Source organism: Electrona antarctica (assembly GCF_951216825.1).
Source record: "Electrona antarctica genome assembly, chromosome: 15".
Classification (NCBI taxonomy): Eukaryota; Metazoa; Chordata; class Actinopteri; order Myctophiformes; family Myctophidae; genus Electrona; species Electrona antarctica.
Genome location: NC_136796.1, coordinates 36,126,684 through 36,154,535, shown reverse-complemented (window position 1 = coordinate 36,154,535; position 27,852 = coordinate 36,126,684). Strand labels below are relative to the sequence as shown.

The 27,852-nt window shown below is 44.0% G+C and overlaps 2 protein-coding genes across 3 annotated transcripts; one reads left to right on the top strand and one right to left on the bottom strand.

The window, feature by feature from the left end:
* Positions 1-217: 217 nt before the first annotated feature.
* On the top strand, positions 218-18,789 carry wipf3 (WAS/WASL interacting protein family member 3). 2 transcript variants are annotated; one of them, XM_079522619.1, is made up of 8 exons: positions 218-574; positions 5,710-5,806; positions 8,424-8,565; positions 10,306-10,458; positions 13,233-14,123; positions 14,753-14,890; positions 17,028-17,129; positions 17,358-18,789. In XM_079522619.1, exons 2-8 carry the CDS (start codon positions 5,726-5,728, stop codon positions 17,405-17,407), a joined length of 1,557 nt encoding a protein of 518 aa, XP_079378745.1. In that variant the 5' UTR covers positions 218-574; positions 5,710-5,725; the 3' UTR covers positions 17,408-18,789. The 2 variants fall into 2 exon arrangements, with proteins under 2 accessions (XP_079378745.1, XP_079378746.1); XM_079522620.1 differs by lacking the exon at positions 218-574 and adding an exon at positions 595-694.
* Positions 18,790-21,108: 2,319 nt separating this feature from the next.
* LOC306938441 (peptidyl-prolyl cis-trans isomerase FKBP14-like) lies at positions 21,109-27,431 on the bottom strand. The gene is made up of 4 exons (XM_079522618.1): positions 27,074-27,431; positions 26,596-26,747; positions 23,868-23,995; positions 21,109-22,524 (listed from the first exon to the last, which is right to left on the bottom strand). The coding sequence occupies exons 1-4, from the start codon at positions 27,268-27,270 to the stop codon at positions 22,366-22,368; spliced, it is 636 nt and encodes a 211-aa protein (XP_079378744.1). The 5' UTR covers positions 27,271-27,431; the 3' UTR covers positions 21,109-22,365.
* Positions 27,432-27,852: the final 421 nt, after the last annotated feature.

The window sequence follows — 27,852 nt, the reverse complement described above, 5'->3', positions numbered from 1 at the left end:
GACAGGTTTACACTGTGGGAAAGTTCTCGTGCAACAGCTAAATCAAGTTTGGCAATAAAAAAGGATCGAGCCAATGAATGAATGCTCTGTTTTGATTGGTCAAGGAGGACAGTGTGTGGAGCGGCAAGGTGGGGCCTCGACGGAGAGACTACTGTATAGTGGTCGACAGCCGAACTGGTAAACAAGGGCTCGCAAAAAAAAGAGAACTTGTTATATGTTGACGCAGAGCTGCATGGAATTATTCTGTCACTTTTTTTGGACAACTTTTTTGGACCTGAAGAATAGCTTTTGGGGGTTATTATAGTCGAATGGTGAAGTTGTTGTTCCTGCAGGCTGCAACTAAAGTGTAGTTTATTGGAAAACCAAACGTCAACATTGCTGTCCCTGCTCAGGCAGGCAGCAGTACTAGGAATACGGTGTCCTCGTTTGTCTAAATATATCCAGCTGGCTGGGCAGCTTGTCACTGTGTCCCCGGACGGAACGAGAGGAGCGCACTATGAGGCCAGCAGTTTTCTGCAGTCTGCTCACTCACGCGTCCCCCTCGGCGCAGGTGTAACTTTCTACTTATCTGAAGGTACGGTCGGTGAACTACATAGGGACGCTTGTTGTAGTAGTAGCCTACTAGTATACACCAGAATATAGCCATACAGTTACTGCGCTTCGGTTTGCAAAACAATCGTCCATCGTCAAACTAGTAAGTAGGCCTATAAATTAACGCTTCTTAATTGTATTCAACATGAATGGGCTAATTTGTCTGAAGCTCTGACTATACTCCTGTCCACATGCATGTAATGTTTGGAAATAACGGGCAGCCACAGACTAGTAGGTACTTAAAGACTATCAGTGGGGCTTATCCTTATCAATGTTTTTTTTTTCTGTTCCTGCAGCATGCTAGATATAGGCCTGCCTATATACCTGATTTTTAACCTGTTCACCTGGTTCTGTCTTGCAGCGGGGTATTAGGCTGGCTAGATGTATCTCTCTGACGTTTGCCTCAAGCTTTATAAGCATAAACAATTGATTGGAGTAAACTTATTCTGTGTCAGTTGCAGGGCAGTGCCAGTGCATGTGCGTCAGACATGCATGCATGCGGAACCAATGGGAAGAACTGTTCTGTATCAGTACCTCACACCTGCTCTGGCTGAGCCTCACCATCTGTTGACCAGCATAGCCTCATTTAAAAAAAAAAAATCAACATTGACTGTGACTGTAGAAGCAACTTGACACAGATAGCCTATGCAGACAGAAATAGAAAGAAGGGATAGCCTACCAGTTGCATAGAGACAACAGCTCTCTCTCTCACTCACACACACACACACACACACACACACACACACACACACACACACACACACACACACACACACACACCACAATAATAATAATAATAAAGTTTAATATCAGTACAAAGTCACACTATGATGACAGTGAGTGGCATCACAGAATGAGACACACACGGCGCACGCACGCACGCACACACGCACACACACACACACACACACACACACACACACACACACACACACACACACACACACACACACACACACACATACACACACACAGGCTCAAATAAGCAAGTGATTCACATCAGTTAACTTCCCATTTAAGACCTCAGGCCAGGAATTAACAAAGCACTGCAAACACAAACAGGTTCTGTCCCATACTTCACTTTAACAGTGGTGAAAAAAGTAGAAATCTGAAATTCAAAATATACCTGAGTAAAAGTGCAAAAGTAGGCCTATTGGCTTCAAAATGTACCAAAAGTAAAAGTACTTGTTATGCAGAATGTCCCGTTTCAAGTCATATATACAGGTAGGGCTGAAGTGGGCAATGCAATTGTAATAATAATTAAAATCTACAAAGTAACTAGTAACTAAGGTTTTCAAATAAATGTAGTGGAGTAAAAGACAAGTCCAATATTTGGATCCGATATGTAGTGGAGTAGAAGTAAAAGTATTGGAAATTCAAAATATATACTCAAGTAATAGTACAAGCTACTTTACACCACTGCACTTTAATTGCTAAGTATCCTGGCAGCTGAAATTTTAAAATGAACAGCCTTCAAAGGTTCACGGTTCAAGGTTGTACTTTGTTCCATCTTGTGTACAGGTACATAAGAGTACAACTTATTTTTGTTTGGCTTCCTTCAGACAGTGCAGCAGCATAGATAGCGTATAACATTAAAAACAACAAAAAAACAGCAAATAGCAAAAAAGCACAGGGATGGAATAAAGAGTGCAAGAAAGAGCAATCAAAGAGTAAAAACAATAGTAACATATGTACATGTTTTCCCTGTAGTAGCAAAGTTATAGGTAAACTTTGTGAACAGCTTCACAAAGAGTTCTTTTCGTCTCAGTCCCATGGACATTTGGACAAGCTTGTGTCGTTTATGATGTCATTACCGTGGGAGGAGGTCTCAGACTCTGTGATTACCAGTGCTGTTGCTATAGTGCTGTAATCAAGTTGCCAACAACATGACTGGTTTATAAGTTTGAATCAGAATGCGTTCAGGATGAACTACCATGACCTCAGGTGAGGGGTTTTCCTGAATCAATCAGTGATTCGGGTTGTATTTATAATATACCACACTTAAAAAATTAAGTGCAGTGTAACACACTTAACTGAGATATTAAAAACAAAATCAGGTGGACCACAGAAATTAATCCACATGGAATCTGCATATCGATAACTTGTGTGTCCTGAATTCATGTGTGCACAACAGACACACAGATGGACCTTTATAGACGGCTAACTTCCTGCATTGTAAAAAATTGCAGCATGCATGAATAGAAATAAGTAGATGGGGGTACACAAGGGTCCGCTTTCTGCTATGGGTAGGTTGTCTTTATAATGACATGACCACCTTCAGCAATTGATATTTAGAGCCACAAGAGATCTTTTAGAATCTGGCATCTCCTTGTGTAATCATTCAACAAGTCTGGAAAGAGATCTTGTGTTCCCTCACTTGATAACATGATCCTCAAGAGCTGCACTGATATGTTTTCCAGTCAGTCTGCACACATAATGACGGTGAAAGCATTTGGCCAGTGAGGGTCGACTCTACGGGTTAGGGGGGGCTGACTTGTTAACTTTCCACACAACATGCACCATTGTTTCTGTCCTCTGCCCCTCCACCGGGCATTGTGGGAAAACAAGAGGGAGGGGGTGGGGGGTGTCTCAGATTTCCCCGGAGAGGAAGGAGCACTCACTGTTTCCTGTTTGTGAGGCTGGGTTGTGAAAGCTCTTCCTGTTCGGAGGAGAAGGAACTCAAGGAAGAGGTCACATAATCTGACCCTGTCCAACCATGGTAGCTGCTTCTGTCATGGAAAATGAAAGTCCTCCGTCCTGGAGTTCGGTTACGCTCGCCACCCCGGCGGTCGGTGGCCGTGTCTGAATACATTGGCGAGCGGGGTGTACCAATGTACTTCAAGGACGACATCAGCCATTTTCAACCTATCTTCATATAAAAATATAAAAATCCTCACTAATGCTCATGATAAAATGGTACAATATTTTTCAATTTCATGTCTCATAGGAGGACACTTCAGAAAACCGCCTACGAGTAACATCATAAGCAGTTTTTTTTCTTCTGCAAACAGGATTTCAACATTTTTATTTAAAATGTTATTAACGCGAGAACAATGGCTTCCATTATAGCATGCTAACTTTCCAGGAACGAAAAGCCTGACGTGTCTTTCTGTTAGCCTTAATGTCACTGATAGGCAGGTCCACCGAGAAAGAAGATGTTCCTAAATACATGTAGAAAAGGTTTCATCTTTCAAATGTAGCTTTCAAAACTCTAAAAAGTATGGCAATTGAATTTGGACTGACGGGAGAAATTATAATGCTGCCATAGTAATTATACATTATTTAAGTTTGTGTAACAGAGATTGTATTGGTTAGAATGTCTGGTTCACCACAAATTAAACAGAAATTGATATCGTTATCAGTTAAAGGACCACTTCACCACTTTTCAACATCTCTTCATATAATTGGTCCTCACTAATGTTCATGATAAAACACCACCATTTTTTCCTACTCAGTCTGTGTCTCATAGGAGGGCTTTGGGCAGTTCGGACACCCGTCCACCAGTGACATCATCATTAGGCAGATTTTTTCTTAAACAAGATTTGTTTTAAAATATATTTAGATTTTTATTATCGTGAGAACGATGGCTTCAACTTTTGCATTGCAACTTTTCAGGAAAAGAAAGCCTGCCGTTTCTATTAGCTTGGATTCACCATCGATGATGTCACTGGTGGACGGGTTTCTGAACTGCCCACAGCCTTCCTATGAGACACAGACCGAGTAGGAAAAAATGCTGGTATTTTATCATGAACATTAGTTAGGACCAATTATAGGAAGAGAAGTTGAAAAGTGGTGAAGTGGTCCTTTAATAGAAGTCAGATTTAGGGGGGCATGGTGGCACAGTTGGTAGTGCTGTCGCCTCACAGAAAGAAGGTCCTGGGTTCGATTGCCGCTCGGGCGCTGTGGGTGCTGGCGGCGTGCCTCCTAATCCGCGTCATCAGTGCCCATACCCGAGGCGGGGTTGGCGAAAGGGCCCTTCTGTGTGGAGTTTGCATGTTCTCCCCGTGTCCCCTAGGGTAGGCACCCTCACAAAAAACATAAAACATAATAATCCTGGTCTCTAAACTGCCTCCCCTGGCCAGCCGGGGTAGCCTGGCTAATAAGCCAGACCGAATCAGCCGTTGCCAAAAAATTATTGCCTGCCGGCGGATTACGGTCTGGAGAGGCTCAATTGTACGCCCATTTCCTACACCAGAGAACTGGTGTGGCCAATCGGGACACGGTATGCAATATGGGCGGGCTTTGGTACAGTGACGTTCAATGCTTGAGACCTTTGACTGACAGTAGCTCTGACCAATGCGTCAAAGAGAAAATGTTTGAACCCGCCCCCCGGGAAACAAGATCCATACACAGCATCTCCAGACTCAAATACCACACGACAGTGTGATTTGAGTCTGGCTTATTAGCCAGGCTACAGCCGGGGTGCCTGATGGAGGTGAAAGGAACTGGTTGGAATAACGTGTTCCTTCCACGCGCTACATCCAACCAGGGAAACTCCCCCCTGTCAGGTGTAAAGGAGCAACTTGGACACTCAGGCATGAAGGAAGCATGAGTTCAAGTCTGTTGCTCTCCCCATGTCCCCCATATATGGGGACTAGGTTGGCGGAGGGTGTGTAGAGCCCAGGATCACATTAGATAATTGACACAGGGGTGAAAATGGGTTACAAAATCGTGGGATAAAAATGTAAAAAAAAAGTCAGATTTAGTTTTGTATTGACCTTTATTTAATCAGGGAAGACCATTGAGAGCATATGCTCTCTTTTGCAGAGACACCCTGAGTACAACATGATCACACATAAAAAACAACAAATAACACAATATGAAATATAGATAGAAAAGAACATATAATGCTAATACACTGGGGCTACAAAAAAACAAGTACAGTCGCTATGTGTTGCATCGTCAGGTAGTGCCTTAAATGATTCTATAGAGACCAATTTGTCCAGTTTCAGAGAGTCCTGGATTTACGTATGTTGCGTAGGTTTTGTTTTGTCTAGAGTATACCAGCCTAGGCTACTAGTATAGACCAATAAATCAAATTGCAATGTATTGCTTATTGACTATGTGTTTGTTGCCTGTTGCTAGAGGGTATCCAATCACAGGTGTTATCTTCTACAGGTATCTGAAGTCAGTCATGCCTGTGCCCCCTCCTCCGCCCCCTCCACCACCCCCCGCGCCTCCTCCGCCACCTCCGCCTAGCGCCGCCCTGCCACAGGTAAGACTGCGTCTTCTTTTACTGCCAAGACTGAGCTCAGTGAACTTTTCAAGAATCGGAGTCGATTTCATTGGCACAAGACATTCTCACATGCAACAGAACATGACTTGGTCACATCAACGGTTTCACACAATACGAGGCATATTACGAATCCAGAAATTGAAGTGGGAATTGGATAACAGTAAGGAGTCAAGGACCTGTCTGTCTAATATCCACAGAAATGTCAGAATCTCAAAATGTGTAAATAATTGATATGATGTTGTAAACGCCATCTGCCTGGCATCACAGGTGGCTTGGTGTGGATTTGCTACAATTTAGCCCCAGGTGTGAGTGACATGGTTAGACACACTGTTAGACATTCTGCCGTAAGTTGAGATAGATCCGCGTCGATTTTGTGTCCAATGTTATTGTGTAATAGTACTGTAGTACTACAGACTGCTTTGGAAGGTTACTGTATAGTGCACTATATATAGGAAACTTTTCTCTATGCCAATTAGGCTAATGATGTCTGTCAGCCGGTCAAGGGAGCAGCCGAAGCTGTCTACTCTTTTCCTCTGTCTCCCATCTCTCTTCACAGACATACTCCTCCCTTCATGCAATTGTAAATACTCGCGTCATTCATTCTCACTGACTGTCAACCAAACACCTGGAGGTTATTTGCATTATTAATCAGAGGTACAGTTACTCTCTCACACACACAGACACGCGCGCGCGCACACACGCGCACGCACACACACACACACACACACACACACACACACACACACACACACACACACACATGCAACATGCGTGCACACACGTGGCGAGGCGGACAGCAGACACTGCATAGCAGTGTGGTGTCATATTTCTATAACGGGCCCCGCAATGTTCTCATGTTAATTTTGTGAAGCCTGGTCCTGCGCACACGCACGCACGTGCGCACGCACGCACGCACGCACGCACGCACGCACGCACGCACGCACGCACGCACGCACGCACGCACACACACACACACACACACACACACACACACACACACACACACACACACACACACACACAGACCATGATTACAATTACAATGTAGCAGACAGACACTATTCCATTGCGACTTCCAGTTGGCCTACAGTACATGTGCGAGGAGTGGATGGCATGAACCATAGTTCACAATGACTGGGTAAATGGTCAAGTAGAAAGAATGTAATGCTTCAAAGGAACTGTTATGGCTGATAACATTACCCAATGTAACATTCAGCCGGCAGCCTAAGCCTGGGAGACATATAAACTGTAATGACGCGCATATCAAACAATGATAAAATGATTCATGTCCAAACAAAGGAAATGTTTACTTATTCAGTGCACCAATTACTACAATATACAATTTCCAATAAATATATCTGTAATAAATATGTGCAAAGAATTAAATAACAAACAGTGAGCAAATACCAAACGTGAAAGAATCAAAACAAAGTGCAAAATGCGGTCAACAAATGTATCAGCTCAGCTGGCAAAGACCTACGTTTGTAGCCTACTGAAGGCCACCCACATAGGCACTCCAACCAATGAAGAAGCGCCAATGCGGAGCCTACACCCATCACCAATCAATGTGAAATAAGTGACTCTTTGGCTCCTACAGGAACAATAATAATAGGTAAACCTGTGCTCCTGTGTGTTTGAGCAGAGGGAGATATATGTGGTGTTTCAAGGTTTATTTCAGTTTCATGTTGTTTTCCGAATGTTGCGTAAAATGTCCTAGGGGTGAAATTATTAATTGAGTAATCAACTGATATAAAATCAATGAAATCAAATCATAGTCATGCCAGTATCATGGTTACAGTAGTATCATGGTTGGGGCGGCAGTGGCTCAGGGGTAGAGTGGCCGGTAGAGCAGCCGGATGGGAACTGTGAGGTTCCCAGTTCAATACTGGGCTCCTGGAACCCCTAATTGCTCCCGACGTGCAGGTTGATGCCTTGCATGGTTTCCGCCGCCATCGGTGTATGAATGTGTGTCAATGGGGTGAATGGAATGCACAATCTATGGAAAGCGCCTTGGATAAAGGCCATTTATAATGGTCAGTATCCTGTCAATATCATGGTCAGCATTATGGTCAGTATCATGTCAGTATGATCAGTATCATGGTCAGTATAATGTCAGTACCATATATGATATTCCATATTATGAAATGAAAAGTAGTTTTTCAGTGCTGCTGCCAAATAATCAAAAAGATTATAAAAAAAACAATGGTCATGAAAGTAATCATTAGCTGCAGCCCTAAAATGGCATTGTATTTACAATGTCAACCATACAGTGTACGTATGTATAAGTATCTCAGTCATACAGTAAAATCCTCTTTTGTAACCTCAATAGTGTATACAAATGTAACCAAATGGACCCTAAGCCCTATTTCGTCGTCGGACAAATAGTGAAAATACCTTGTATATTGGCTTTACACTTTAATCCTTTTGAAAATGTAGAAATTCTTTCAAAGTTCTTTGACAAGTCGTCTATAATGACGTGCCCAAAATAAAGGATGAAAGTGGTTACATTAGCACTGAGGATTGAGGACTCTTTCCATCTGTGTTTGACTTTACGTTCTGTTTGGTTGTGCTTCTCTCCCTCTCCCCGTGTTGACAGTGTTGGTCGGACCCTCCCAAGCTGCAGTCCAGCGGAGGAGGAGGCGGTGGTGGCAGGAATGCCCTGCTGGCAGACATCCAGAGAGGAGCCATGCTCAAGAAAGTCACACAGGTCAAAGACTGCAGTGCCCCCTTTGTGGACAGTAAGAGGAAGAAACACACGCACGCACGCACGCACGCACGCACGCACGCCCACCCACCCACACATACACACAGCGATTCAGTACTAATGGGTCTCACATGGGCAACTGTCCCTTACAGTGAATTATCCTCATTGGCACCAATGAGGGAAGGGAAAGAGAGAATGGGGTGTATTTGTGTGTGTGTGTGTGTGTGTGTGTGTTTGGCACAGAAGAAACCTTGGACATTCATGTAAATAGAGAAGCGGTGAAAGTAAAGTCGTGGAGAGGATAAAGAGCAGTTGTTTTGAAACTGCTCATGGGGAGCTTATTATGTCTCCGTCGTGGACTGTTTGAGTTCAGGGTTTCCTGGGATGGCGCACACGCACACACGCAGGCACGCAGGCACGCAGGCACGCACGCACGCACGCACGCACGCACGCACGCACGCACGCACGCACGCACGCACGCACACACACACACACACACACACACACACACACACACACACACACACTAGGGTGACCAGATCCAAACTGTTTGAGGGATGTATCGCTTGTGTGGGACGGGACAGGGTTAGCAACCTAATAGGCCTACTTAAGATGCTATTGAATGCCTTGATGTCATATTTGACCAGAGGCCTAATATCGCATATTATTTTGTTATTAAACCCCTCTGGCGTCTCACATTGTTTTAAAATGGTTCATGGGTGGTATGGTCAACTTGGTACTGTAGCCTATATAGAGGATATTTCTCGTGGCTCTCGTCTCTTGCAGGTAAAGAGACAATGAGAGCAGAAAGAACAGAAAGCCAACTATTAGGGGACTAACTATTGAGCATTTGAGCCTGCCAGTCACAATGTGGGACAGCGTCTCAATTTGTGGGATGCCTTAAAGGTCTTGGAAATGAGGGACTGTCCCACGGCACGCAGGGGGGGGGGTCACTCACAGCACGCACGCACGCCCGCACGCCCGCACGCACGCACGCACGCACGCACGCACGCACGCACGCACGCACGCACGCCACACACACACACACACACACACACACACACACACACACACACACACACACACACACACACACACACACACACACACACACACACACACACACACACACACAAAACCAACAAGCATATACTTGAGGAAGGAATGCCCCATGGCAGATAAGAGCACTGTAGACAAAATGGGAAACGGGTGCATATCTTTGGTCCGACGTCCTAACAGTCCGACACGCAATTAGTCCGACACCCTACCTACCCCAAACCCAAGGACTATTAAATGAGGACAGGAAGCGAAGACCGTACGGTGGACTCCATGTTGCTCCCTGGAAGGAAAGAAACATGCGCAATTGAGACCAAGGAAGCTGACCGCGGAAGTGTTGGCTTCATATAGCCCATTGCACATGTTTCTTTCCTTCCAGGGAGCAACATGGAGTCCACCGTATGGTCTTCGCTTCCTGTCCTCATTTAATAGTCCTTGCCCAAACCCTAACCGAACCCTAACCGCACCCGGAAGCCACGGGTGAGTCTTAAACACAGACACACAGACAGTTTTGGCCAGCTTCTATAGTTACTGCTCACTTCGTTCGCAATCACTTCGTTCGCAATAACACACGACTGACAGAGTACAACCAAATTATCCTATCAGTATTGTCATTAATTGACCACACAGTTAACCCGACTTGTTATCCACCTTGTTAATTCATGTAATTTGTCAAATGCATTTTGTTTTTTAATACTTCACGTGCGTTGTTCCCCAGAACCCAAGGTTGGTGGCGGAGATGTGTCCAGCACTGTCGGTTCTTCTGCAGGAGGGGTGCCACCCATGGCACCCTCTTTGGGTGGGCTCTTTGCCGGAGGGTTTCCGACTCTCAGACCTGCAGGACAGAGAGATGCCTCAGGGAAGAACCCAGGTTGGTTGGATAGTATTACTGCGATCGGCAGGGTATGTATGTCGGTGTTGTCCACCGGCCAATAAGGGAACACCATTCTTGATGACATAAGATACGTTTGGTGATCGGCATACTGGGCAGCCCGTGCCCTATTGACGATATGCACACCACTGCCATCTTGCCAGCAAGGTGCTAACTAGGTGTAACTTCTCATAGACAGCCCATTCAACCAAATAGAAAGGTCCTATCTACTTGTATTAAATAACGTCAAACTCACCAACATTGCAGCTGTACGGAAAGCTTGAATTATCCTCTTTCTATCTGCAATGTGTTTGTTTAATAGATTTCACTGTAGACATGTTATGAGCTCCTTTCTGTCAAGAAATTCCTTGCAGGTGATCTTTTTCTCTAAGTGCTGGAGTTTGGAAGTGCTCGTTGACCATCACTCAACAGCCCACCTGTTTTGAATTTCACATAATGCAGGAGGCAGCAGGAGGTTGCTTTACTGATAACTCTGACACTTAGAAAAATAATCATCTGCAAGGAAGTTCTTGACAGGAAATAGCTCATAACATGTCTACGGTGGAGTGTTATGAAACAAACACTTTGCAGATAGTAAGAGGATAATTCAAGCTTTTCGTACAGCTGCAATGTTGGTGAGTTTGACGTTGTTTAATACAATTAGATAGGACTTTTCTGTTTGGATGAATGGCCTGTCAATGGGAAGTTGCACCTACATAGTTAGCACCTTGCTGGCAAGATGGCAGCCGTGTTGTCAATACACAGTACTGAGGACACACTACACAGCTGCTTCCAATTGCAATCTGACTTTTCACACAAGGACTGAAAGTGCTTGGACTTGGAAGGTGCCATATTTTCAGACAATCTTGTCACTGCTGACCCCTGCTGGTTGGTCCTGAGGATGGTATATACATGTGGAATGGCCTGCCAGTGAGGAACTACAGCTGGAGGACATACTGTAGTGCCGTGCAGAGGAGAGGACCACCCTATTCCTCATAGTTCAGCACGGGGTGGCAGTGGCTCAGGGGGTAGAGTGGCCGGTAGAGCAGCCGGATGTTTGATCCCTGCTGTGGGATCCCACAGAGTTAGTGTCGAAGTGTCCTTGAGCAAGACTCTGGAACCCCTAATCGCTCCCGATGAGCAGTTTGATGCCTTGCATGGTTTCCTCCGCCATCGGTGTATGAATGTGTGTGTGTGTAAAGCGCTTTGGACCATTTACCATTTAAAGCACACTTACTGACAGGCACCCTTGACCAACCTGTAGCCGCCACTAGTGCAGCAAGAGAGATTGCCCTCCCGACCCGACTTCTCACACAAACTTAAACCATTATCTCAGTACCGATGCCTGGCCGAGCCGGATGAACCGCGCTGGACTCAAAGCCCTCGTCTCCGCATTGGTGTGGTGTGCGGGGCACTCTCCCCTTGCGCCACACGAGCGGCCAACGTTCACTTTCATTGATTGAAAATGAAATGTAGGTCAAGCTGAAACTTGTGAATAATTCAACCCTATCCATGTGGTAAATGGTGGCAAAGAGTTCACAGCTCAGCTCGGTCACAGAGAGAGTGATTTGCATTCGGAGCATTCTAAAAACGCTGTTTGGAAGTACTTACTTAAGGACGGTTTTAGTCAGTACATCATTTGAATATTATTTCGCATTTCATGTTTATCAGAGTACAGGTCACTCCATTCTATGTAGCATAAAACTAGAGTAATTAGCTAAGGGAAAGTCTCAAACACTTCAGCATGGCATACTCTTCTATTATTCATATATGTAAATGTGTCCAAGCGTTTGCATTAATGTCCTCTATGAAACTTAAGCACTGTTACAGCGCACTGGCTAGCTCTAGTCATTTTGACATCAATTACTGTAACTTCAGTTCAGTTGAAGTGTGAAAAATGGGGCAGACAGAGAAAGGTGTGAAAAATGTAGACATGTTTAGTATGTAGGCTATAATGTAGAACTGTAGCTGTACTGTAATATCAGGTTTACAGCACTAGGCCAGTCAATCTAAGCAAAAAAAAAGGGCCTGACCCAAACGAAATTGCAAAAATAATTGTTCAAGGTTTTTTATGATCCTTAGGGTCATCCAAATAACATACAAACAAGTGGCTATGGCCTAATTTAGCCCATGGAGTGTTTTCCATGCAAAACTAATGTTTGGAATGATTTCAGAATCATGAAAACCTCCTAGTTTGACACATTACATGCTTCTTAAAGCATAATTCAAATTAGATTTGTTTTGCCTTATAGGTTTTTAATGGTACTCCAACTTTCAACACCTGAATTTACCATGATCCACAATTTAAATAATACTCTATTTTGAATGTTATTTGGATGAACCTAAGGATCATAAAAAACCTTGAACGATTACTTTTGCAATTTTAGATTGACTGTCCTACACCACCGCCCCAGCGCAGCCCTCTCCACCCCTGTGTCCCTGCCAACGTTCAAACAAACCGGCATACTGTATGTCACATATGAAATTGGGCTTAATGAGAGCTTTACCTAGCCTCGTCATTTTATCATGTATCATGTTTTCGATTTAGCTAATTGGTTTGTGGCGTTGTATTTTCATGCCACTATAACAGTGGTTCTCAACGCTTTTCATTTCAAGGCCCATTATTTATTCTGCATTTGAGCCACGGACCACCGTTTGATGAGCTTTAGCCTCCAAAACGATATAGTGCACTGGTTGAAAACCACTGCACTATACGTATCCCTGTCTGATATAATATACATTTAATGTTCTGCTCTGTGTGTGTTTTTGTATAGTGTTCCGATCAAGCTCGACCATCGGCCTGAAGCCCCTGTGGAACCAGCCTCTGCCACTAGACGCTGTCGGAAGCGCCGCCCAACAACACCCCAACATGGCCTGTTCATCCTCCGCGCCTCCCTCGCCATCTCACAGCAGCATTAAGCGTTCTCCTTCCGCCCCCACCTCCTTCCCCCCTCCACCTCCTCCCCCTGTCCCCATCTCACCTCCACCACCTCCGCCTCTCGCTTTCTCCACCTCCTCCCCCCCTCCACCTCCCCCTCCCCCTTTCTCCACCTCCTCCCCCCCTCCACCTCCCCCTCCCCCTTTCTCCACCTCACCTCCCCCCGTCCCCATCTCCCCTCCGCCTCCTCCCCCTCCCGCTTTCGCCACCTCCTCTTCTCCCCCTCCACCGCCGATGCCCTCCTCTCCCCCGCCCCCTCCCCCGCCTCTGGCCTTCCAGGACCGACCCGCCGGCAAGCCGCCGCCCCCCATTCCCACCTGCCCTCCTCCGCCACCTCCTCCACACTCTCAGATGACCCGGCCCACCTGGCTGCCCATCCAGCATGGCCAACAACAGCCTGCCTCGCCCCGGCCCTCGACGCCACCTCCCCCTCCTCCTGCCGATCGCTCCTCGGGGTACTTCTATCCTCCTCCCCTCGTCTCCGAGCCCCCCTCCAGGTTCCCCATTCTGCGGGACAGCCCACTGGGCCCCCCTCCCCCGCCCCCTCCGCCTCTCCCCGCCTCTTACGTGCCCAGCTGCCCGGCGTCCTCCTTGCTCCCCCCGCCTCCGCCCAAGGCGCCGCCCGTGCCGTCGCCGGCGGCCATGCGTCTGGGCATGCCCCCTCTGCCGCCCTCTTACCCCTGCACGGCACCCACGCGGCGGCCGCCCGCCGTGCCCAGAAGTGCAGGTGTGTAGACGCAAAGATCCATCATGGCCATCGCTCCCACTTTACACTGTGCAATTTACACTGGACCTAAAAGGTCAATGCCTACATTGTAATTGACAATTTACAATAATCATGTAACTGTGATTTTCTTTTTTTGTCCCACTTTTTTTGAGTAGCAAGTCAATTTGTAAAATATTGAATTATAATTATAATTATTAGTACTTATACTTAAAGGGCCACTTTGCAACCTTATTTTGATGATGTTTGGGAGACAAGAAACCCTTTCCTGGGGGTTTTGTGTGGGTAATATGTGTTTTTAGATATTTTAGTATTTCAAAGTGTCTGTGATGTCATGGACACTGGTCTCACTGCTGGATTACTACAATTACCATAATGCTTTGCTGCACTCACCCCACCTTGTGGAGAGGGGCAGGGCTGTCTTTCTGAAACAACATGTAGTCCAGGAAGGAAGTGAGACCAGTGTCCATGCATGACATCACTGGCACTTTCAAATAGGCCTACTAAAATATCTAAAAACACTAAAAACCCCAGGAAAGTGTCGTTATATTAAGATCTGGTTGCAAAAGGGGTAAAGTGGCCCTTTAATACTTGTGTTGAATGTCTGGGGTTTTCCTCTTCTGTGGCAACAGGCGCAGGGCGTCTGGCTCCGCCCCCTGCTCCCCCAGCGCGCTCCCCGTCCACTGAGCTGTCCAGCCGCATCCCTCCACCTCCACCACCTCCACCTCTCGCCCCCTCCAGCCTCAGGAATGGACACCTCCACAGCCTGGGTGAGACACACACACACACACACACACACACACACACACACACACACACACACACACACACACACACACACACACACACACGCACAGTGGTTCTCACAGTGGTGTCCGGGGAGTTCCAGGGGGTCCCCAGCTAAATGATAGTTTGGAACCAAATGGACCCTTATGGGCCTGTAACTCTGAGAGTGTACATTTAACGTGGTCCATTTGGTTCCATCTGTACACTCTTGATAACACTTGATTTTACAATATAAATTGTGGTCTCAGAGATAAAAAATGCCATTAAATGGGGGTCTGTAGACTCATGCCGTAGGCGTAGACTAAAGCCATACAAATCTTCTCTTATGGGGTCCCTGGCAACCTTTTTTTCGCCCACACCTTAGGCTTTCAACAGAACATAACATGCTAAACATCTTTGTAAGCACTCAAAACAAGTATTATTTGAATTGTGATGAACACCAGTAGAATGTGTGTGCGTGCGTGTGTAGGAGTTATATTCAATGTTAACTGAGAACATCCATCTCTCAGAAAGGACTTAGCATTCTGGTGGCTTAGCCAGTCACTGATATGATTGCAAAAATCGTCTTGGGTTTGAGCAAGGACTATAAGATGAGGATGTGCATTTGTCATTGTGTCAAAGTGTAAGCATAGTGTTCAAAGTGTTGTTTAGCATTGCCTTCATTAGTTCATAGCTTGCCCTTCAAATCATCAACATTATCTTTGCATATCTTGCAAAAAAACAAAGGCATAGCCATAGGGCATAGCAGTGGTGGTCATTTTGTGGTGCCACAGATCGAAAGCCCATTCATTTTTCCCATAGGATTTCCGTTCAAAATATTTTTTTTCTGTGTCAAAAAACTCTAGCTTATTAATTGTGACTAACTACAGTTAAATCTAAGAGCACGTGTCAGTTCCATTCCATGGGAGCAAACTAGCAAAGGGACGGAGCTGTCCCAACAACCAATAGGAAAGAAGCGCCGTGGTTGTTGCTCGAGCCACACATCATGAATGAAAAGAGTAGTTTTAAATAGCACAGGGAACTGGTTAATGGCAAGAATACTGTAGTTGTTTTTCTCCCATTTACACAACAGAGCAGGAATTGTTGGGAGAGAGAAGGGGAGTGAAACTGAAAATGGTGAAACGAAAACATGTGATTGATTGACACGTCACTATGCGTCACTGGAGTGCTGAAAAAGGTTGACTTTGCTCAACTTTGATTTGCAGCGCGTCATGCCCGCCATGCAGCGACAGGTTTCGGGTGTCAGTTTGTATCTTCCCGTCACTGGCAGTGGTTTCCAAACTTCCCATTGAAAATGACATAGCCTGTCGCTTTGTCACCACTAGTGTGAACATATAAGAATTTAAGAAAGAAGGGTATGGTACGGTCCCATCTGCATCAGAAGGGTTATAGCCAATGCATGTCAAGGCGTCAAACGTATCAATTCAATACAAATCAAGAATGTAGTTAATTCGCCTGTACATTGGAGTGCTTGGCTCTCTGGAAGAGAACTACAAGCAAAAATGCCTTCCTTCCAAGTGGGTTGAAGCACGGTGCTTCTTTCCTATTGGTTGACCCCGGGTCAACGTTCACCAGTGTAGAACTCCACGCTTCAGATGAAGTGTCCTGTCAAACCGCCGCAACCAGACACTCACCGCCTTGCTCCCATAGAATGGAAGTGAATGGAATGCTGATGCATCTGAAGCTTTTGTGTGACTGTGCCCAAAGGCATGGCAGTGTGTTGGTCCTTGGAAATAAAGAACTTTGATCTGAGAGTGAGAACCTTGGCTGTCGACTGGCCTACCTTTAAGCCTGTCACACAGGTTCGCTCTGTCCCATTCGTATCAACACAGTCGACTCCTAAAGTTTGTCTCATAGTGCTACTTAAGGCAAGAAGGTTGCAATGGTTGCATCCCACCGTCTCTTCGCACAACAACAAATGTATACCTGCAGTATAGTTGTGCCGATATCGCACAGCTATAATAGCTGATCTACAAGCTCACAACACGCTGCGCTGCAATGCGGTGTAGCCTGGACCTAAATCTTACAGATTGTAGCTTTGATGAAGATAAAATGGCAGACTTTAAAAACACGTATGCTACCCACCCCCCAACCCCCCCCCCCCCCCCCCGCGCCCCTCAGATGACTTTGAATCCAAGTTCCAGTTCCACCCCGTAGAGGACTTGCCCCCTCCTGACGACTTCAAGCCCTTTCCTCGGATCTACCCCAGCAAAGAAAACAGAGGTATAGCAACTGAACAGCAGCAGTGTCTGATGACACAACACAACACAACACAACACAACACAACACAACACAACACAACACAACACAACACAACACAACACGACACGACACAACACAACACAACACAACACAACACTCATTTTGCTGATGACAAAACAATTAGCTCCATTGAGTTCTCTAATTTCCTCTCTCTCTCTGTCTCCTTTCTCCTTCCTTTATCTTTCCCAGCGTCTACAGTGAACGCCAAACCACCTGGGATCAGGACACACCTTCGATGAGTCACAGCACGCCCACACACACTCACACACACGCACGCGTGCGCGTGCACACACACACACACACACACACACACACACACACACACACACACACACACACACACACACACACACAGCAAGCAGCTGACCTCTGGGCCTCTAGCCCCTGCTGAAGACGGGAAGATGGGAAACTAATGAGAATGACAGTGGAAAAAGCCTTTTGTCTACATGCAGGGTTTCAATGTATTGTGTGCTCAGAGTGTATCATAAATTAGGTCACTTTTGTCTGTGTCTGTGTGTGTGCGTGCGTGCATGCGTGCGTGCGTGAAGGGGAGAGAGAGAGATAGTCTATGACTGTTGAGTGCTGAACTGTGTCCCGCCCTATACTCCATGTGACCCTCTAACCTTCTCCAGTGTGGAATGTTTTGAATGTGTGTGAGAGGAGGGCTACAGTGCTCTCTCTCTCCCATGCTCCCTGTCTCTCTCTTTCTCACACACACACACACACACACACACACACACACACACACACACATACACATGTGGTCACACATGCGCGCACACACACACAATCCAAGGTCAGTGCCTTACCGTTGCTAAATTTAGCTTGAGCTAACAGCAGAATGTATAATTGTCCTCTGTAGGTCGATGACCATCTCCATATATTATAACTAGCCTACATTGTTCTACAGCTCTTTCAAAACCGAGCTCCCCTCTCCCTCTCTCTCTCTCTCACACACACACACACACACACACACACACACACACACACACACACACACACACACACAAACAGTACACACACAGTACACAGAGTACAAAGCCGTATTAAGCAAAGTAAACATATCTAGGACATTTCATTTGTGGTGCAGATTCTAGAATGTTTAGAGCACATGACATGTGTCCACCAAAGGCAAAGCTCTCCCAAATATCCAAATTCCCCACCCCTTCAACCAAAGCAATACTCAGGTGAATATTATAAATAGCTCATTGTGTTATAGCAATACACATACCCAATAAGTGTAGACTATGAACTCTGGCTACAGTGCACAATACAATCCTCAGCGATAATTCATCCATTTGTAAATGATCACTAATGCTGCGTCCACACTGGCGGATGCAAAAGATACAAAGATACACCGCATATTTGTAGCTTTGTATCTGACGTTGAAACCCTCAACTTTTTTGTAGCTGTTGTAGCTTTTGTGGTACTAGCTACAAACGTCAGATGTATTTTTGCATCTTCATGTCGCTGGCTTCCATTTAAAATGAATGGCAGCTGTATCTTTGTAGCTGCCCATGTGAATGCGGCATTAGGATTTTACAGCGTGGGTTGCAATAGCTGGAGGAAACGAATAGAACAGGGCGCCACTTCTCCGTTGAACGCAATGGATACGGCCGGCATGTTCTTTTCTGTCACTTTGAATGGTGTGTGCACGTTCTAGCCCAGTGGTTTTCAACCAGTGGTCCGGGGACCACCAGTGGGCCTTGGGGGGGGGGGGGGGGGTTCCAGGTGGTCCCCAGATAAATTATGGAGAGTTGGTAACAATGCATGCTTAAAGATCATTAACTCTTGAGAGTGTAACTGTAACATGAAACCAAATGGACCCTCCTGGGTCTATTTGGTTTCATTTTACGCTGAGTTACATTTTTGAGTTACATTTTTGTTTAATTTACAAGAAGTCTACACATTTACAGAGAATGTAGAAGAATTGTTATTTTGATCTGTATTTGCCTGTTATCTCTCCTATGGAATTCCAGCATGGAATTGTGGACAAAATCTTATCCAACTATAAGTATATAGTTATATATATGAAATATTCTTTAGTTTTAGGTCTGAGAGGCTAAATGTCATCAAACAAATGGTCGTCCGTGGCTCAAATGCCGAATATATAATGGACATATATATATGAAGAGGGTTGAAAACCACTGCTCTAGCCAGTCCCTGTTTAAAGATAAATATGCAACAGCAGGGTGAATATGCAAAGTGGAACAGTTATGGCTCTAAGTTGTAAGTACACCATCATTGAATGCATACAGACATTCCACGTTTACTTCTTATTCTCAAAGATCCTATAAGGCTAATACTTTGACTCTACCAAGGAACAAGAGGTTGTGCAGCAAAGTATAAATTAGCCAGACAGTAAAAAAAAAAAAAAATCACTGGAGAATTATGAAAATGTATTTTGTTGTATATTGAGTGCTTCTTTTTCTTTTCTTTTTAAAAACTTCTGTCTGTATGTTCCTTATACTGGATGTACTGTATACTCAGTACTCACCGTTTCATTTTCATATTTTATTACAGTTCTCAACTACTGTCCGAAGTTGTAAAAGTGAATTCAGTCCACTGCCTGGTGGATTAGAGTTCCACAGGAGTTGAGCACCTATTCCAGCACTAACAATTGTGAATACAGTGCCATCTACTGGTCAATTATGAAAAGTATTATGATGGTTCTGCCACCAAATAAACCACTGTATTTTGTTTTGTTTAAAAAGCTCTCATGGTAATTTTATTAGTTCTTCTGCAGTCATTGAAAAAACTCACTTTCATTCATGAATACAGAATTGTTACTGTGATCTTGGACCGTACTAGCGTTGATTTGTGTACATGAATAAGTCTCGCAAAACAGCAGAACGTTTAGTGGCTAATTTACAAATTGACTGTCAATCGTTTTAAGGCACATAAAACCTTCAACAGATTCAACTGATATGAACAACCAGAGCAGAGCTGCTGTGAGCGATTGCTTCTCGCTTTCTAGAAATGTACATTGTTTTTTTTCTTCATTATTATTATTGAAAAGAGTGTATCATGCGGCAAAGTATAAATTAGCGGCAGCCTAAACTCACTAGTCTGCTTCATTTACAGTGAATATAAAAAGGTATTTGTGGGCATTACATAAAATGTATTCTCCAATACTTTGTTAAACAGAGGAGTTCGAAAGAGTATCCTTGTGATACTATTGTGGACAGAAAAAGATGAATGATATGATCATGTAATCAATCTGTAATCTGTTCCAACATGAGACAATAACAATTGATTATATCTTTGGAGAGGAGCTTATCCTGTGTTGGGGAAATCAGAACAAATCTGCACTCAACTACAACAAATAAACTAAATTAATCAGATCATTAATTAACCACTTTGAACCTTGGTATCCCTATTCTTGGCATATCATAATAGGCAAACATTTGCCCCAAAATGCTTTGGCAGAGCTTTTTGGGGCAGAGCTTTTGGCAGAGCTTTGGTGTATGAAAAAAAAGAAAGGGACCAAGTACAGACCCCTGCAGGATCCAGTCAATGAAGTGCTGTATAGGGTTCAGTGGTTCTCAACCAGTGGCCCCGAGTGGTCCTTGAGGGGGTTCCAGGTGGCCCCCAGCTAAATAATGGAGATTTGGTAACCAAATGGACCCTTAGAGATCTTTAACTCTTTAGTGTAAAATAAAATACACTCTCAAGAGTTAAATTATTGTTAAACATCTATTATTAAGTTCATTTACAAGAAGTCTACACAATTAGAGAATGTAGAAGGAAGAATTGATCGTTTGCCTACGTTATCTCTCCTAATGGTACATATTCTTTAGTTTGGGGCCTGCAAGGCTAAATCTCATCAAATGGTGGACCGTGGCTAAAATGCAGAGTAATTTGTAAATAATGGCCTTTGATATGAAAAGGGTTGAAAACCACTGGTTTAAGTAGTTGAAGACAAGGACAGAGACTCAAGTTATGGAAATATGCAATCTTATTTCATTTTCTCCCAACAACAACATGTAACAGCTCACAATTCAAGTGATATTTCAAGCACGCACGTCTCTGCAAAATGTATTACAAAGTATAAAACTTTAGGAAAACATCAGCCTCCAACATTAGCTGCACTGGGGATGAAACAGGATCAGTCTAGTTTCCTCTCTTTGGTAAACATGTTGGGTGATGATGTTGGAATGGTTTAGGAAATAGTAGGAACTGTGGTGCCGACTGCAGAGTATGCATGTCTAGAGGCATGACATATTCTTAACCACTTTCATAGCAGATCTACAAACTCACAGGTCTTGTTACTGTAGCTTACTTTAAAAGGATCCCTGGCTAATACGACAAATATGACTTATAACATTATACTTCCCCTCTAAAAACACCTTAAATATTTTATTTATTTTATAAATAAATAATCTTTCAATCCTGTCGCAAGTTGATGTCATATTCCCATATGGTCCAACTTTACTAGCCCTATGGTATGTATGGAATGCATATGCTAATAGAAAAACAACTTAATACTTCCTAAGGGTAATATGACCATCAAAGCAATATTTTAAATACTTTTTATTAGCATGTGCATTCCATGGGGCTGGATCACACATGGACATCAACATGCGACGGGAGCAGTTCCTATTGAGTAAAAGATTATTTTATGAAAGAAATACAATATTTGGAGGAGTTTTAATTTACATTTTTAGTTATAGAGGACAAGTATAATGTTTTAAGGCATATTTGTCTTATGGTCCAGGGATCCTTTTAATGAGACCATTCAAGAACACTTACTTGTATTGAGGTATAAGCTCTTTGAAATGCAACACTCTCTACCATGCTTGAAGGTCACTTTGAAACTTTAACACAAACCTAAGTTCCAATCATACCAAATGCAACTGTACAAAGACCTTTTTCGATACAATGGGTTGAACATGACACAGCGATGAGAGATTCTCATGACCAAGCAGTGTTGATTTTGACAGCAAATTTAGATTTTTAGTTTAGTCATAGTCTTTGGAATTAAGTCACATTTTAGTCATCTGAAATGTTTTAGTGTCATAAGATTTTAGTCGACTAAAATGTGTTTTGGCAGGCCTTGATTGGTGTCGTAATTTGTTAACGAAATTGTCAAAATATTTAGTCATAGTTTTAGTCATCATAGCTTAGTTTATATTCCGTTGTTATTCAGTTTTCTTCAGTGAAAAAAAAGGTAGTCGACAAAGGCCAAGGAGGGGGTTCAGAGTTCATCGTGTTTGTAGGTAAACTCTCTGGAGGATATGAAGCCATCTTTGTTCTCGTCCTCCTTGGTGAAGATGTCCGCCGCCATGTTCTCGTGGTGGGTGTCGTTGGGAGGGTAGCCGTGGCGCTCAAACTCCTTCCTCAGGTACTCTTTCACCTGGTTAAACAGAGGGGACAGAATCCATATTTTCACTGTGAAAGCCGGATAACAATAGAAAAGCTTTGGTAGGCCCCCCTCGGGCGGTGCAGGGGTTCAAGTTCCCGCCCCACCACAGCAGAGAGACTAGGGGCTGGAATGCTTCGTGGTGCCTCTGGCTTGGACGGGCGTCCCAGCAAACACGATTTGAGGAGGAGGGTGAGCTCTGTGAGAAGGAATTTTAAATGGCTTGGTTGTTCAGTGGGAAGCAGAACTGGGTAGAATAGCGTGTGGCTCCACACGTGTCTCGTACTGTACTCCCGGGCAGTGGTGTATTGGTGATTTTTTTTTACCACGGCATTTTAATGACGTAGGCTACACAAAACAACTAGCCTAAGCCTATATTGTTTATAGTTTGAGAGTTTGTCACACAAACACAAAAGTAGACGTAAAATAATCAGACAAACTTTTTTACTGCGCTGTCTGCAGTCGCAAAACTAAAAAGTTTGCTTTGGACGAATCTCTTCTTTGGTGGAGGAGGAGGCATTCTTGTTGCGTGCAGAACACCACAGAAGCAGTAGCCTATACTGGAGCCATGTGTGGAGCGGTGTTGCTTACCGTGTATGAGAACGTGCGTTCAGGTAAACAGTTAAACCTGTTGTTATGCAAAGTAGTAGCCATTTGATTTGGGCACAGTACTTGACACGGCGTGAAAATAGGGGGGGTTGCGTCCACCGCCAGTAAATATATCACTGGGTACTCACTTGGGTACGTCCTCAATTTTTTTGCTGTGTTACTGCGTTCTACGAGCATGACACCACAGCTCCCGGGGTAAGATCCTCACCGGGTGAAAAGAAGCATCCTACTGGCAGGATCATGTGTATCACAGTTGACACATGCTCCCATACACCCTCATCCAACCAGTAGGGGTCAGCAGTGACAAGAAGAGACTACAGAACAAGGGGACTTGACGCAATGACTAAATTGGGAGAAAAATAATTGAGAAAAAAAGAAAAGAAACACAGTATGTACTGTATGTGTGCCAGAATACAAACCACAAGGAAAAGTACAGGCGGTGGCTCAGGGGTAGAGTGGCTGGATGGTAACCACAACGCGGGCTCCCCCAGAGTTAGTGTCGAAGTGTCCTTGAGCAAGACACTGAACCCCAAATTGCTCCTGATGTGCTGGCTAGTGCATTGCATGGTTTCTGCCGCCATCGGTGTATGAATGTGTGTGAATGGGTGAATTGATGCACAATCTATGTAAAGCACCTTGGATAAAGGCGCTATATAAATGCACCATTTAACATTTACAGTAAAAAAAAAAAAAAAAAGGTTCTCATTCAATCGCTGCAATGTCCTTACTTCTTCCTTGGAGAGTTTCCAGTCGTCGTTGAGGTCCATTTCCTGGAAGGACTCATGTGACCTGGGGCCGTTCCTGATGTCCATCACCTCGATGACGAAGGTGAGAGTGCTTTCTGGTGGGATCTTACCTGGCCACAGACAGTTTCACCAGACATGTCAGTAAAAGCAGACAGAATCAATAACATTGTTGAATTAATGGAAAACTGCTTTTATTAAAAGGAGAATTATGAACCAACCGTTTTCTTATCATAATCTGATGTGATTATATCCAAGAACGAGTGGTACAGGTTAAAAATTACACACCTTATCTCCCTCCCGAGCCCACCGCAGCTCGGACCGTGCGTGGTGGATTTAACACTAAATCGCTTATTTTGATCGTTCGTGTCACGGGGCAACCCGTGCCCTATAGACTCTAGAAGACTCCACAATATAAAACTGATCATTACAAACGCACACTGCACAGCTGCTTCCATTAATTGACGGTCATCAAGCTCCTTGGAGGTGTGGCTATGTGTAGCATCATATACCCTTATCTGTGTTGCCTTGAAATACATTCAGAGTCTTTTAAGGAAATGTGTAATTGTATAGTTAGTCTATCTCATGGGTCAGGTTTTACCTTGTTTGAGTAGATTGTCCAATTACTAATCATTGTGGGTGGGTCTCACCTGGTGTATATAAGGGAGGCTGGAAATGTTGAGGCGAGATTGCTCAGTTGGCTGAGACAGCAAAGAGACAACACCAAGGGAGAGCTGCCAGGGTCTTCAGGGAAGGCATAGCCTGTTTTCAGTGTCTTTAGTTCTTGGTTTGTTGTTTTTGTCTTTGTTAGTTAACAAGTGTTTATTTCTTACTTTTGGTTTTTGAAAGTGTATTGTGGCCAGTATTATTTTTGCAGTATTTTGTTTTGCCTCAGACCCGGGCTGTGACAATCCGTCATATGGGCTGTTCATCAGTTTTGGAGGTAAATAAATACCACAAAAGATCTACATTCTTGGACTTCGTCTATTCTTGGAGCCTTGACCGCTCGGCAACTCTTACAGTTCGAAAATGTTTTTTTTTGTAGATGTCTGTCTTTCATAATGTCGCATTGCTCATCAGTGTTTGTTTTGTTCCAAATGGGCTGCCGTAGTGGGTGATCTGTCGTTAAACCCACTGTGCACTCTCAAAGCTGCAGTGGGATGGGGAAGGAGTTATGACATTTTTCACCTGTACCACTCCTTCTTGGATATAATGACATAACATGATGAAAAATGATTTAACTACTAAATAATTGAAAGGATTTACTATAGTAGAAAAGAGAGTAAAACAAAAATAAAATGAGGGAAATGAACAATTATAAAGTCTTTCCCATAAAGGTGATGTGAACTACTTTGACTACTTAAGACCAATATTCTAACTAATCATAATATGACAAACAGCAAAAATAGCCAATCTACACAGATGCAACACGTAGATCTGCTATTTTGTATTTCCCCATCATTTTAAAATTAGTTTACATGCATTACCTGCAAACCTTAGTCTCCCAACACAGTAAAACACACAAACCAAGGTTTGTAGCATTAATATTAATGGAGAACAGACAAACTAGAAAACAGCTGCTACTCAGAAGCACACCTCCACCTCATTCACGTTGTTCTGACTTCTACAGTAAATCATTCATGCTGCTTGTTAGGCCGAAGGTTAGTTACTTAAGCAAAGTTAGTTTAATGTTACACAGATATGTGTTAGCTAGGGTTATGGTGCTATGTATGCTTACCAGTGCTAAGCATAGTATTGTAAGCTCCATGCTGAGAAGAGGTCAGCTGATTCAACAGAAATGCATTAAAACCTCATTCAGGCAGGCAGCCCTAGAATGCAGTTACAAAGGATTAGTCATTGTATGAGGTATGCAACAATATATACATATACTAGATCAGACATGTCCAGTCTGGCCCGGCGGTGACCAATCGTGGCATAAAGGCAGATTTGTGACCCGCAGCTTCCTTCTTAAAAGGAACTACAGATACAGTACACTTACTATAGAGAGTATGCACAATGATTTCCCCATCAGGACACGTCCCGTCCCCCTCATCTAGACTGAGTGGCAAAACATTGAGCAGTGTTGGAGTTTGGAAGCGCTCTTTGGAAGTCACTCAACCGTCCTGCGTACCACCCGTTTCTAAATGTCACATAATGCAGGAGGCAGCAAAATGTCGTGTTATTGAAAACAAGCACTTCCAAACTCTGACACTTAGAAAAATAATCAAATGCAGGGCATTTCTTGACAGAAAGTAGCTCATAACGTTTCTATGGTGGATTTTTATGAAACAAAAACTTTGCAGATAGAAAGAGGATAATTCAAGCTGCAATGTTGGTGAGTTTAAAATTGTTTAATGCAATCAGACAGGACTTTTCTGTTTGGCTGAATGGGCTGTCAAGGCCAGAAAGTAGTTTTTGCCACTCAGTGGGCGTTCCCGCAAAACCTCCAGGTATGATGATGTCATGTGCATACCCTCTATTGATATTGCACTGTAGTCAAGTAAAATATTAAATTAAATAGTAAAAATTGTAATGCAATGCATTTGTATGTGACTTTGTTATGGTCCAAATGTACTGTACAGTATGACAGGAGATGCAGTTGTTGGCCTTATGGTGTATTCATATTCTCAAATGTGGTCCACTTTGTGGATCTAAACATCTGTAGATAATTAGACCCACGTTATGTTTTAAGGTTGTGCACATGTAGGCCTACCTCTCCCCTCCTTTCCATAGGCCAAGGCTGGAGGGATGACAAGTCGTCTCTTCTCTCCAGAGCACATGCCCTGGAGGCCCTTGTCCCAGCCCTTGATCACCTCTCGGATTCCTAGAGTAAACCACACTGCCTGCTTGTCACCACTTGTACGACTGTACACATGTACACACACACACACACACACACACACACACACACACACACACACACACACACACACACACACACACACACACACACACACACACACACACACACACTTTTAATGAGCAAAAACCAGAATCCTTAATACGTTTTTTTTTTTACACAGACTGTCCAGAGTTTATCAATGTGGCATACATGCAGGTACCCTCAGGGTTCATGGGGGGAGACACCCTTACAGCTATACTGTAGGTCTGTAAACTCGGGAGAGTTAATGGGGTCCTTGAAATTAAAAACATTTGGGATGGAATCATCTCATTCATTCGACCAAACTTACCTATTGTGGAACATTGTACCATTCTGGAAATATCCCTCATTATGCACCAAGAGAATGTCCCCATACTTGGATTTGCGATGACAGAGAAAAGGTTTGTGGAGAACCTCTATCTTCACCTCAGGCTCGGGCTGAGGGAGTCCACTGACGAGGATCATGAAGAGAGACGAGCTCAGCCAGCTCAACGCGGTCAGCAACATCCTGCCGCCGGCAAAACCCTGAATGAACGGATCAATAAGTGTTGCAAAGTTACGAATGAAGTAATAATAACTAAACAGCACGAGCCAGCACTGCACTCAAGTTTTGTTTTCTACGTGGCAGCGACGTCTCATTCTACTACTTGTTGCAGGAAGTTTTCCAATGATTGGCTACATTCTTCCTCATACCGCGCCTCTAACCACTCCCACCTCACCCACTGCAGTGATTTCTTTTTCATTTCCACAGACTCCCAGTTTGATAGGCCTTCATCATGCAAGGCGAGCGGAGGGCAACTTTGAAGATGGAGAGGACCGCTGTACTGTTCCACAGTACACTCCAGAGGGCCACATTGCATATTAAATATCTACAAGCTGTCGCACTGCGATGCGTTTTGAGCTTGTAGATCTGCTATTCTTTGCTATACTTATTTGAAATCCTGATTTATATACAAGTTTAATGTTTGTTTTTAGTTCAATGTTTGTTTGACAATGAAGGGAAAATGTAACGTCATCTTGTCCCTAACACAAATTAAATGCCATTAACAATAAAGGAGAATTTAATGTTTGTTTTGTCACCATTTGTTT

Bases quoted from the DNA above. Each gene is read 5' to 3' on its own strand.
- LOC306938441 (XM_079522618.1), bottom strand. From the start codon at position 27,270: ATGTTGCTGACCGCGTTGAGCTGGCTGAGCTCGTCTCTCTTCATGATC. The intron at 26,748-27,073 runs GTAAGTTTGGTC...ACATGTGTACAG, and splicing joins GGTACAATGTTCCACAATAG to TCGTACAAGTGGTGACAAGC. The intron at 22,525-23,867 runs GTAAGGACATTG...CTGTTTAACCAG, and splicing joins GGAAACTCTCCAAGGAAGAA to GTGAAAGAGTACCTGAGGAA.
- wipf3 (XM_079522619.1), top strand. From the start codon at position 5,726: ATGCCTGTGCCCCCTCCTCCGCCCCCTCCACCACCCCCCGCGCCTCCT. The intron at 10,459-13,232 runs GTTGGTTGGATA...GTTTTTGTATAG, and splicing joins TGCCTCAGGGAAGAACCCAG to TGTTCCGATCAAGCTCGACC. The intron at 14,891-17,027 runs GTGAGACACACA...CGCGCCCCTCAG, and splicing joins TGGACACCTCCACAGCCTGG to ATGACTTTGAATCCAAGTTC.